This window comes from Rhipicephalus microplus, chromosome 10, assembly GCF_043290135.1.
Source record: "Rhipicephalus microplus isolate Deutch F79 chromosome 10, USDA_Rmic, whole genome shotgun sequence".
Lineage (NCBI taxonomy): Eukaryota > Metazoa > Arthropoda > Arachnida > Ixodida > Ixodidae > Rhipicephalus > Rhipicephalus microplus.
Window position 1 is genome coordinate 73,922,493 of NC_134709.1, and position 12,541 is coordinate 73,935,033.

Genomic DNA, 12,541 nt, shown 5'->3' on the forward strand with positions numbered 1-12,541 from the left:
AAGGTCGCGGTGAAATGAATTCCAACGAATCCACAAACACAATGATCGACGTCCCTTCGACCAGCGCCGCCCTTTCGCATACGTGTGTACGTGTTCACTCATTTAACACCCCATTTCACAATCACGTTAACCAATTTAGCCATCGACCCAAGTAAGTCGCACTTTAACACCTTGTTAACCAATTATATGCTCCGCATCCTCCTCAGTGTTCCCCCGAGGGAAGCTGCGGGCAATTTTTTTTGCGCGCGTCTATTTCCTTGTTCGATTTCTTTCCCATCTTTCTTCCCCATTCCCCCTTCCCCTAGTGCAGGGTAGCAAACCGGATGCTCCATTTTCTGGTTAACCTCCCTGCCTTTCCCTCATTTTATGCTCTCTCTCTTTAGCAACCTTCATCGCCCCTTCTCACATGCTTTTACCCACGGGTATAGAACATTCGATGCGTCGATAATGTTATCGATACAAACCTAATAGAGTACATGACTGTGACACTAACGGCAAAATTTTGTCAAGAGTGTCAGTATAACTGCTATCGCCCCCCGAAAATCAAGATTGCCGGAAAGATCAAATCGGAAGAAAAAGTGGTGCAGTGAAAGTGGTTTCTCGGAAAAGAATAGACGAGTCTGCAGCGTGTGCTCCCTCGGGAGACCAGAGTGGGGGGCCAAAGAATGCGGCAATCTCACTTCTGCTCGCTTTGCTGCTTTCCCGTGTCAGGATTTTTATGTTTCTTTTTTCGGCGCCTGCTCATACACGAGGCAAGGTATTGTTGTTGCTGGTGTACGTATGAGTATACTGCGATGGTTCGTGATACGGAAATGGGAAAACGGAAGAGGTTGAGTGGGGCGCGTAATCGGAATACCCGGAGAATTGTTCGTCTGAAGCTGTAGCAACAGCCCATGTGGAAGCGCTGCGCGCGTTACAGCTGCCATTGCAGCCAACTGATTTAGTAGCCCCATTACCGAGGATGTTCTTCGACTTGAGGCATCGCCTACCACAGCACTCGCGTGTTCATCCACAACTTAGTGTTCATGCCGAGGTTAGGTAAGTTGCTGGTGCTAGTGTTTCTATTTTTTGAGTGTGCAACAGGCCAGATATAAAACAGAAAAAAAAGTAAGACGTATTCATAACATTGGTCATCTGATTTTTTTTTTGAAGAATTGAGATTCTTAATTTACTGTAGTTTGTTTCCTTCGTTTTTGCGCGATTGATAACGAGACTGCCTTGTCTGTGAGCACTGATTGCATGTGAGAAGGCGATTCAGCAATGTTTTCATTGTGCCTATTGTACATATGGCACGTTAGTGTGGAAATACGCTAAATAAAACGGGTGCTGAAGGTCTAAAAAAGTGCGAATACCGTACAACTGAACATGTGTGGCTGAATGATCACGCACCATGACCTAGTTGAATTGTGTCTAGTTTTTTTGACACCATCAGTTTCATGTTTACATCATCAGTGCTTATCACCATAAGTGTTTTTTGAGATCACTGTAATGAAGTCACAGTTATTAACCATGACAGGCTGGTTAATCTACACGTAATATGTAGAAGAGCGTGCAGTAGTTGTAAATTTTGAGGCCGTGTACAGACGGAGGGCTGGACTAAATGTGATGACGCGCGCTCTTGCGAAACAAAAAATAAAGCAATGCGGTTATCAGAATACTCACTGAAAAAGAGACAAAGTTTCATGAAGACATCACATTTTTTTTTAGTGTGAGACATGACAACATGAAGTCTTTTACAAACTTGCTACGGATGAAAACACTCAGTCAGACAGGCATGAGATAACAATTCCAACAATGACACTCTATTACATGCAGTGACAAACAAGCGCACACATGGGACAAAGGAGTGTGCAAACTTTTACCAATGGGCAATATTGAAAATAGGTCTACGAAACCTAGATTAAGTTATTCGACGTTAAGAAAAACTTTGACTTATCTCTTAGACCTCAGCTATACATGAAAACTCCCACAACTCGATGACATCACTTATCGTGGACTATATGAACACATCAATTCGCATCATTGCACTTCAGTGGGCAATAATATCGATGAACGCCGAGAACTTGCTAGCATTTACAGGATTATTCACAAAGCAAGACAGCTTCCTGGAAAACGATCTACCTTTTCCAGGCTCTGGTGAAGTAAGGCGACGCAAATAACGGCTCCTGCAAGGTCATCGGGCCTTTAGGACTTTGTTATGCAGCTATAGTGGAAGGAAGGCAACATATTCTGCGTTTGAAACGTTTTGGATACAATTAACACTTATGGTACGCCATCAACACCCACTTTTGATTACTGCCCCGTGAGCTGTGCGAAAGCCACTTAAAGCTCACCTGTATTCTTGGACAGCATTTTTACTTTCTACATAAGCCACGTGCACATAATTACGCTAATAAAGTAACGCAGGTCACAATTGTCCCGCAATCACACGAGAAATGTCATTCGCATTGCCTCTGGTGCAGATAGACTAAAAGACAGTGCACTTTATTACGATCCTTAGGAGCAACTGACAAAAAATTAGCGGCATAAGGGGCAGGAGGGGGGGTTATTACTCCATTCGTATCACACCTATGCCCTTGAGCAATGGTTCACTTCTTCTTGTGGTGACGGCGATTTTATACACCTTCTTTCATCATACGTACTCAGTCCTTTGCGTTGCTTCGAGCTTTACCACGATTTAACAGCTGTTGTTGCACGCTATCACACAACTGTATGCTGCCGCTAGAAAACAGACTGCGTATGCGCTACTACCACTGCTACGGTGGTGGATAGATAGCGTTGAGCGTTACGAACAGCTTTCAGCGGGTGTGGCAGTGCTGTCGTATGAAGAAGGCCGAAGAAACTCGGGAACAGATGAACTCGCAACATTTTGATGTGCGTCTGCTTCTGTGCCACCCTGTTTTCACTGACCTGAAAATAATGCAAACACACCAAGAAATAGTCTATTGCGAATTTGTAAAGGTTACCAAAATATGCGTAAAATAAATGTTATTCTACGTAGATCCTTCAGGAGGCAACAACTCGGTGGCAAAAGGAGCAATGCGACGACAGAACAAGCAAAGGCAACAGGAACACGGTGTTTGTGTTGTCTTGATCGCTTCTCCTGTGTTCGTGTGTACATGCTTCCATTTCGGCTATCGTAAATGCTCATCAACCAGTTCAACTCTCTGTTGTTCTCAGCACAATGAAAAAGAACAACTACCAATTTACACTAACAGACACTCAGCAGCTAAGGACGTTCGTCTGCATTGCGTCCTGTAAAGCAGGACATACACAGATTTTGCACACTCGTTGTAGGTCACACAAACGAGATCAATGTATACGCGCGCTGCAATCTGGTGATGATGTCAGACTTTTTGCGCGAAATCTTTTTGTGTCCTGCCACTGCTGCATTCGAACTTCGCTCAATTCGTAAGCCTCCGTGATTGACGACGCACATGACGATCCAGTCAGAGCAACAAGGCGTGAGCAAATCTGTCGCACTTTGAGAGAGTTATGTTGCAATGGCTCCCCCACCAGCAACACTGACAGTCGAAAATATAGGCACGTTGTTGCATAGTTTTGTGACACTGCTCAAAGAATTGGTATGTTTCACGACAGCAAACTACAGAAGTACTGACAAGAAGGCGGAAGATAAATAGGTTTGGCACAGCCGGCACAATTGGTAATCAAGGTTCTTGTTTTTTAATGTCTTTTTGAAATGGTGTAAAGATCGAAATACGTGACAAAAATTATAGTCGTCATTCACTTTTGTTCGTGTTAATTTCAAAATTCCACAAAAACAGTTAACAAGTTTTCGTGTATAGAAAATTTGTGTGCCAAACTCCTGTGCAGGTTTATCAGTTTTGCAAGCAAAAAAAAAAACCAGATTGAATAGGAGTATTTCTGCAATCATGTATGAAAGCAGGAGCAATCTGATTAACGTAGCCCCGCCGAACTGGTCTAGTAACTAAGGTACCCGGCTGCTGAGTCCGGGCTGCGGGAGCTAAATTTTCGATGGAGGCGAAAATGCTATAGGCGCAAGTGCTCAGATATGGGTACACATAGGAGAATTCAGGTGGTCTAAATTTACAGAGCCCTTCACCACAGCGTCTTTCATAATCATATGCTGCCTTTGGGACGTGAAACCCGATATATCAATCAATCAATTTTATTAACGCATAAACATTGCAAATAAACAAGGTGTGGTGAAGCCATAATCACTCCATGAAAATCACTGTGTGACACTGTGGACATTCAAGGAGGGTAAGTACTGCATTAAGCTTCGTCAATTTGAAAGAATTTCACTGTGTATAATGAAAAAAAAAATCCCGTTCAATAGTTATCAGCCCTTCTATCAAAAATATGAAATGTCACAATTTGAGGGGAAGGGACATCTCAGCACTGTGAAAGAGGACGTAATGTTTGAAGCACAGTTGACAAAATAAATACACCTATTACGCTTGAATTACTAATAATTAGTCCGAGAACATCTGCATGCTCACTGGCAAAGTTTTCGCAATCTACAAAGCGCGACATCGTGAATCCAGTTCAAGAGGCACCACCCAAAGCGTCAATGTCTATATGCCGAAAACTGCACGGTAACCGCACTCCGGCTTGAAGTATCCGCCCTATACACAGTCGTGGAAAGGCGTGAGTGGCCTGGTGATTCGTCGCCTCAACTTGGCCATGTTGTCTGTAATGAGCTTGTTCTCTGGGTCTAATGAGTGGGCAACTTGATAGTGTCGAAAGGCACCTTGGTAGTCACTCTGTGAGACAATGGTTAACATAAAATGTTAGACAGTAGATCGCACATGAAATTTTTTTGCGTCGGATAATCAGTTGTTGATGCACAAGTGAAGCTCTTGTAAAAGAAAACGCAAGGAATAAGCAAACAAGTTTTGTGTGTTTTGGCGAAAAAAATGAATATTGAAGCATTAGTAAACAAATTTTAGAAATGTTCTACCAAATATTGCAACTTCAATGCTCACCTCCAAGTGTCTGATCACAGCGAGATTCAGATGAGCGTGAGCAAGACCATGATCCAGACGAATAGCCACTTCGTAACTCTGAAACAGAAAACAATATTGCCCTTTCTGTTTTTTATATATGTTAATATATGAAGAACACGAAGGGGCATAATAACGACAAATTTTTAAGTGGGCGTCTTTAGATGCATGCCTGACGACTGTCTCTTAGGAAAACAATTAATAAGAAATCCACAATTCTGTGGCACTCATCTGTTATTTTCCCTGAAACTTTTGCACAAAAAAAATTTTTAGCTTTAATTCTGCCTTTGACGACACAGCACATCTATAGATAAAAAACGAACTACAATATTGAGTGAGCGATCAAAGACGTAACCTTATGGAATGTTTGTTCATGGATAAAATATTTTTGTATTCATAAAAATAAAAAAAAATGTATGAGTAATATTACAGCTTTTTACAGCGATATTGCATTATGTTACTGTTTGATTTGGGTTGAAACGTTTTCACACTACTATCGTTAAAATGTTTATTAGCTCCTAAAAAAAATGTAGCCAGATTTAAAAAAAACTTCGTTTTTGTGAAACAGCTGCTTCTTGACCTAAAATTCTATTATTACAATATTTTTGCTGACATTACATTGTATGCTCACCTTTCTGCCCTCGCAAAAGTATCTCCAAATTACCGCATAACTATCAACTTTGGCTGAACTTACTGAAACGAAATCTTAGACTTTATAAAAACTTAAAGCTTTCGCAACAAAAATAATCAGTTCAAGCTAGTTCGAGTTCGAAACATATGCTAATTCAGTAAAAAATACCTCATTCAAAGAACACACCTTTGCCGACGAGCTGAGGTCGCCCAAGTCCTTCAGTATGTCACCGTGATCACTGTGTATTTTCGCACAACGCAGGTCATCAACATCGCATAGCTTTAGAGCCTTCAAAATGTAGTCCACTGCCTGAAATATTGGAGAGAAATATAAACATCGTGATGACTAATCCACTGATCGTAAACGTCAGTGCGAGAAGGAATAGCAGTTCGGACAGTCACTAATTGTATTCAGGACAGCGTGGGCAACTTAATTTGCTGTATACAATTGGCACGTTGTTTTTTAGGTAAAATAAAGATGTATAAGACAAGTTCTTTTAAAATCAAACATATTGTTTACGTATTTTTCAGGCGTAAATTTCTATTATGGCTCTTTTTACAGTCTCTTCAGCAGTACCGAAGTTATAGAGCACCCTGTGTGGAATCGGCAATGAAATTTAACAACGAATAAGTTGCTTCTACAAATAATTGGTAAGCAGATCTGAGAAAAGTACTGAATCACACCTAGATTTGATCTCTAGATAATAAACTTCGCCACTCCACACCCCAGCCCACAATTTGGCTACTTGCTAGGCATTTAAATTATCTTGAGATGTTAATCACCACTTACTGCTTGCTGCCTGAAGATATTTGACAATAAAAACAAAATCGCATGCTTGCTTGCCATTTTCTTTACAGTGGTGTAGTGCAAGAAATGAAACCATTATTTCTCGCAGAAAAATCAAGTTACCTGAGTTCTAGGGATAACAGGAAACATTATTACAGGGAGTGCAGATTTATCCGCGCTATTGCATTCGGTGAAATAATATAACGGACGAAGGCCAGTGATATGTTTCTGTGGAAAAGGCTGAGGGACAAATAAATAGCGATGGTTTTGAGTACGCGCACGCAAGGAAAACATTGACAAGCAAGTGATATTCCGCGCAGAAACAAATGCTTGGTTCGCACACAAACAAAACAAATTGGTTGTCCAATTTGGTGTAAGGTAACAAGTACCTCGACTGTGCGGTTGATGTGATTGTATAAAAGGGAAGCCGTGTGCAACGCTCCTCTGTCGGTGCTGTTGTGTTCAATCACATCCAGTAAGAGGTCTTCAGCTGCTCGAAAACTTCTGAGCTGAATCAGGAGGTGTGCCTGAAAATATTCTTAAAGTGAGACACCGTAAGCTGCTTTCCACAGCACGCTAAATCGAGAACAGTACTTATTTAATGCTTTTAAATAGTGAAGCACGAATACAAACACGCTTGCTCATAGAAATGCAGATATTTAACACGTATGAGTGCAGAAGTGCCTAAACAGCTGCTGTAGCAACGAACATCAGCATGCCTTTCACCTCCTGTATAATATAATTCAAAATTACTTTAACGTCAACCTCACACATTAACAATTATACCCCTTCTTTTATTGCCCATACTCTTGAGAATGTCTTCTTTAATTTAAAGAATTCTTTAATCATTTTCTTTCTCAACACGCACATTGCCAGAATGTAAGTTGATTTAAATGCATGCACATCTGTCTGGTACTCTTGTACCGCCTTGGCTGGTACTACGTCAGTAGCTTTCTAAATTAGGATTTTGCATGAAAGTCGCGCTACGATTACAAATGCTTTCAGCCGTACGCGGTGTGCCGCAGGCATCAACAGTGAACGTTGGGTCAGTTTACTCGAAATAAGTTTACGATTCTGGCGGATCTTTTGTGTTTAAGAGGCAAGGAACTATTGCCTGTATTTAAAAACTGTGCTTATTTTTTATTACAGTCATTCGGCCTCACAGTAAATAGCAAAAGGAAAGACAAAGGCACCCGTATAAGTAAGTTAGTAATAGAAATAGAACTGAAATGGTCTGCCATGTCCAGTCTTACGTTTTCCGTATGTGAAAAGGAGCAGTGCGCATTGCCTAACGATGCCACGTACTAAGTGCTACGAATAATTATTTTGTAGAATTGAAGTTCCGCTTGGCGTCCGTGACTCACATGGTGGACCTTGCTTTCACGGTGCTCCGGGAAACGCCTGTGAATATCCTCAAACAGCTCTCTTGCTTCGGCCAGGCGGCCAGCGTTGACGTAGAACACAGCAAGGTTGTCCATCACCTGTGGATCCGGCTCAACAGCGAGGGCCCTGTCCGTTAAAGAAGAACAAATGTTATCAAAGTAACTGAAACTGCGAAAATTCGACCAGTATGCCAGATTCACGTATAGGCGTGCATGGTGCTGGCTTAACGGCAACGTACGTTTAGTGAGGCTTCTTCTGATGATATCATCAGTTTTTTTAAAGCGACAGTCTCACATTTGCTCTACACCATCGTTTGTATATACGGTGAAAAGCAACTCTGGAACGCTGGTCAAAATTTATTTTGTAGGAAGCCAAGCTATTGAAACATGGTTGAATAATTCACTCCCTGATATTCGTAATGCCATGCGATGGTAGATGTCACTCGGTGGCTCATGAATTCATTCAAATTGACAGTGTGAATAATAAGGCAACATCAGTGTTATCTACTAAATACATCTGAAGCACTAATTCTTATAACCGGGCTATTCGAAAGGCCAAAACGCACTAGGGAGCATCGATGCGTAGTTCCTTCAAAGACACATCAAGGAAAGTATTACGTAAAACTGGAGTAATACATTACATTGTGTTAACTACAAGGAAGCGTTTTGTAAGGAAGCCATCTCTGAAACACGAACACTCAGTGACGGTACTTTGTTCAGATTTCCCCCCTGACAACATGGACCAGCTAGTGGCCTTCAATGACGTCGGTCTATGCTGAGAATATTTGGCTTACGACGTTTTAAACCAACGCTCACCTTTCTTAAAGCTCTACCGCGGCTTGGCCTGCTGAATCAAAACGTAAGAAACTATTGATTTGAGGCACTGGGCGTGGTTATGAAGGTTCAGTGGCATCAATAATATGTATATGTTGCAAAAGAACCTGCCGGGAAATTTAATCAGTTGATCCTATTGTTAGGTCAGCTATTATGACATGTGGTCAGTATGTTGTCACAACGACCGAGTTGATAGGTTAACGTAGTTATATGCATCAATGTCGGCTGTTGGTATACTGTCTGACCTCTTGTAGAGACTCTCGGCCTGCATGTTGAGGTTCATGCTGTGAAGGCTTCTAGCTGCGTTCAATAGTGCCACAGTGTGGTTTTGCTGGATGTCGAGAGCTTGCTCATACTGCGCCATGGCCTCTTCAGCGCGGCCTGCATAAAAGAGCATATCCATGATTACTTGATTGAAAACATCAAAAAGCAGAATATTGCAACAAGTAATTCTAATTATATTGGAGATGACAAATTATAGAACCAGAGTGTCATTTCTGCGAAGCGGCAGGTATATACTTCAGTACCAGCAGCCATTTTTATTGAACAACTTTACGATCTGTCTTTTCAGGAATTTCTGCTCACTTAGAATTTACAAGTTCGCTCTTTGAAATTATTATCGACAAACGTGCCATGTAGCAGCGCCTCCAAACGCTTCATTATTTGACCTCTCCTACACCATATCATGTCTACACCGTTAGAAAGGTCGGAGGACGTGCTAAAATTGTAACGTCTGAATATTTAATCAGGAAATGCATTCAGCAGCAGTCTTATTAGGATAAAGGAGGAGCAAGAAAGTTTACGCAGAAAGACAGGGTGGTTAGCCAGTTCTTAGATCAGCTGGCTACCCTGTGCTGTGTAGAATTGTCACCTATACGTTGAAATAGGACCTCGGGAAACTTGTCATACGTTGCCCCGCCGCGGTGGTCTAGTGGCTAAGGTACTCGGCTGCTGACCAACAGGTCACGGGATTGAATTCCGGCACCAGTGAATGCATTTTCAATGGAAGCAAAAATGGTGTAGGCCTGTGTGCTCAGATTTGGGTGCACGTTAAAGAACCCCAGCTGGTCGGAATTCTCGGAAGCCTACTCTACGGCGTCCCTCTAAACCATATAGTGGTTTTAGGACGTTAAACCACACATATCAATCAATATCAAATCTTGTCATACGTTGCAGTAACAATGTTCAAGTGTTTGCCTGATTTGGCTTAGATACAGTTTACCAGACGAGTTACCAGTTATTTAGCTATTGAAGAAGTACTTAATATGTTTTATGCATAGCATGACTATGAATTTATTATAAATGAATAGAAGTCACGGTACAGCCGGCCTCACCGTGTGACTGAAGAAATGTGCCGTAGTTGTTGCGGGCATCCGCATTTCGGTCATCGCTGCGTAACGCCATCTGGTGCAACCTCTCTGCTTCAACGAGGTCACCTTTCTCAGCCACGAGGGCCGCAAGCGACGAGTACGCCTCGCAGAAGTCTGGATCAAGCTCCACCGCACGTTCCAGCAGAGCTCTTGCGACGTCCTTTTGGCCTTGCCTGCTGCACGTGGGAAAAGAACGCTAACTGTCAAGTTTCTCCTTTTTTCGCCGCAGCATGGTGGTCCAGTGACGAAGGTACTTGGCTGCTGACCCACAGGTTGTGGGAACGAATCCCGGCAGCGGTGACTGCAGTTTCGATGGAGGCGAAAATGGTGCAGCCGCGTGTGCTCAGATTTGGGTGCACGTTGAAGAACCCCAGGTGGTCGAAATTTTCGGAGGCCTACACTACGGCGTCTCTCTGAGCCATATGATGGTTTTGGGAGTCAAACTCCACTTATCACCATCGTCTTTATTACTTCAAATTTTGCGCTTTTTTTTTCAGTGCGTAGCGCACTGAAGTAAGATTCAAGAAACAAAGCCAAACCAATATAGCTGTACAAGTGACACTTACAATAAAATGCGCCATCTACAGCTACGATTCTAACTTGGGCCTTTTGAGTGAGAAGCGGGAATTTTACCCCTTTGGATCCACCCGCAACTCTTAAATCGACGACACAACGCAGACTACCGACCACGGTGCCCAAGCGGGTCGATCCTGTTTGGGCTTCATTTTTCGAAGCTGGGACCGGGCACTCCTCCCTTTTAGTAGACTCTAACTTAACCAAACTTTGAGTAAATTGTCAATATAAAGCAACGGAAACATCACGTGTTACCAATAATATTCCCACATATAGAAAAAAATCAAAAACAGATAACACACCACCGCATCGCACTATTCGTGAAGATAGTCTATCTCGAAGTAGAATAAAGGAAGAGACGGCTTGCTGGTGTGTTTTATGCCCAATTGGTTGAAACAATAACTTCCAATAACTCTAGTTTATGTCTTTTTGCCATATCTTCAAAGCTCTGGCGTCTTCTTCAGCTTACGTGTGCAGTCGGTTGACGCACACTGCGTGACTGGTGTACGTCAGTCAAACTGGACGGCACCTGAACAAGCGTCAGAATGAACGTGAGCGTACGTTAAATAGTGACACAGGAAGCAACTTGGCACTTCATTAAAGCATAAAGTGCGCGTCAAGCTATTGCGCACCTTAGCTGGAGCAGTACCGAAGCCGTACAGAAATGGTACAAGAACAGAGCATCACAGGTAGCCAAGATTGAGACCAAGATTCATGTAGCAAGGCAAGCAGGGGACTATTCTCTTTCGACGCCGTTAGCAGTGAAGCAGGCAAATACGTGGTCATTTTTTTTCGCTATATGACAAAGTGTTTTAGGGGCGAAGCTTCTTATGGCGTGGCTTGTGCGTCCCGTTGTCGCAGCACGTAACCTGTGGCGCATACCCCAAGAAGGATTATTCTCCTTGAGATACCCGCATACCAGTGGCACTTACCCGCCCTCGGGGTCATATCCGCGTGCCCACATGTTACGAAAAACGTAGCATGGCATCGTTGTCACGCGCTCGGTGCTAACAAAGCGCTGAAAGCAGAAATGTGGTACATACTCTTGTTTAGTGCTTGAATTATCCGCTGGATGGCGTTGTTTGGATAAGATGAATATATGATGAAAAGAAGCGAGATGGCGCCACTTGAAGTGATCACTAGATGGACGCACGTTTGCACGGACGGACGGACAGACAAGGAGGTGGACAGACAGACAGACAGACAGACAGACACACGGACGGACGGAAGAATGAACGCACGAACGGATGGACTGACGCCCGGGCGAATGCAAGAACGTATGAATGAACGGGCGCACGTAAGGACGTATGGACACACGGACGGAAGCACGGACAGATTGATGGACGCTTCGGCCCACTCATCCTCATTCATTCCGTAAATATGCTGTGAATTTTGTTTAATGGCTTTATATTTACAATCAACGAAAAATAATGTTTCGTTTCAAGTGTGCCTTTTTCCTGTCAGTTTTTAACCTCGCTACACCCACACCTTGCTAGAAAAGGCACACGTACCTGTAGATATTCGCCAGGTTAAAATGAGCCCCTGGGTGGTTTGCATTTACGTTCAAGGCGTACCGGAAGTGGTATTCAGATTCCTCCGTTGACGTCAGCACAGTGCCCAAGTTATTGTGAGCGCTGGCGTGATTTGGCCACAACCTGCGGGAAGCGGAAAAAGTGTTCAAAGATCACCTTATCGCATTACGCCCCATCACCTGCTACAGTATGCCACGTCCTCACCAGCGCAAGCGAAGGCTTCAGTAATCGCAGTAAAAATAAATATTCTTTCTCGCTTGTCTGGGCCTGAACAAGCGTAGGTAATGCCATCCCCTCAAAGGTTTATTGGCCACAGACCAAATAAAAAAAAAGATAGCTTCTTTGGCTGGTATACCTAGTGCGAATGCCCGGATTACGTCGTATAAAAGCCTGCATGCCTCATTTTATGATTCGGATGGTATCATTTGAGTACCCGGTTTGTGGT

The 12,541-nt window shown here is 43.0% G+C and overlaps 1 protein-coding gene across 1 annotated transcript in view; it reads right to left on the reverse strand.

Moving 5' to 3' along the window:
- Window positions 1–4,377: 4,377 nt before the first annotated feature.
- LOC142774767 (protein O-mannosyl-transferase TMTC1-like) overlaps window positions 4,378–12,541 on the reverse strand; it is a 60,666-nt gene continuing 52,502 nt past the window's right edge. The window contains exons 11-18 of the mRNA XM_075875803.1: window positions 12,076–12,219; window positions 9,956–10,167; window positions 8,867–9,002; window positions 7,770–7,914; window positions 6,795–6,932; window positions 5,806–5,928; window positions 4,971–5,048; window positions 4,378–4,748 (exon numbers count right to left, since the gene is read on the reverse strand). Coding sequence (XP_075731918.1) covers window positions 4,611–4,748; window positions 4,971–5,048; window positions 5,806–5,928; window positions 6,795–6,932; window positions 7,770–7,914; window positions 8,867–9,002; window positions 9,956–10,167; window positions 12,076–12,219 — 1,114 coding nt within the window. The 3' untranslated portion in view covers window positions 4,378–4,610. The remainder of the gene's footprint in view (window positions 4,749–4,970; window positions 5,049–5,805; window positions 5,929–6,794; window positions 6,933–7,769; window positions 7,915–8,866; window positions 9,003–9,955; window positions 10,168–12,075; window positions 12,220–12,541) is intronic.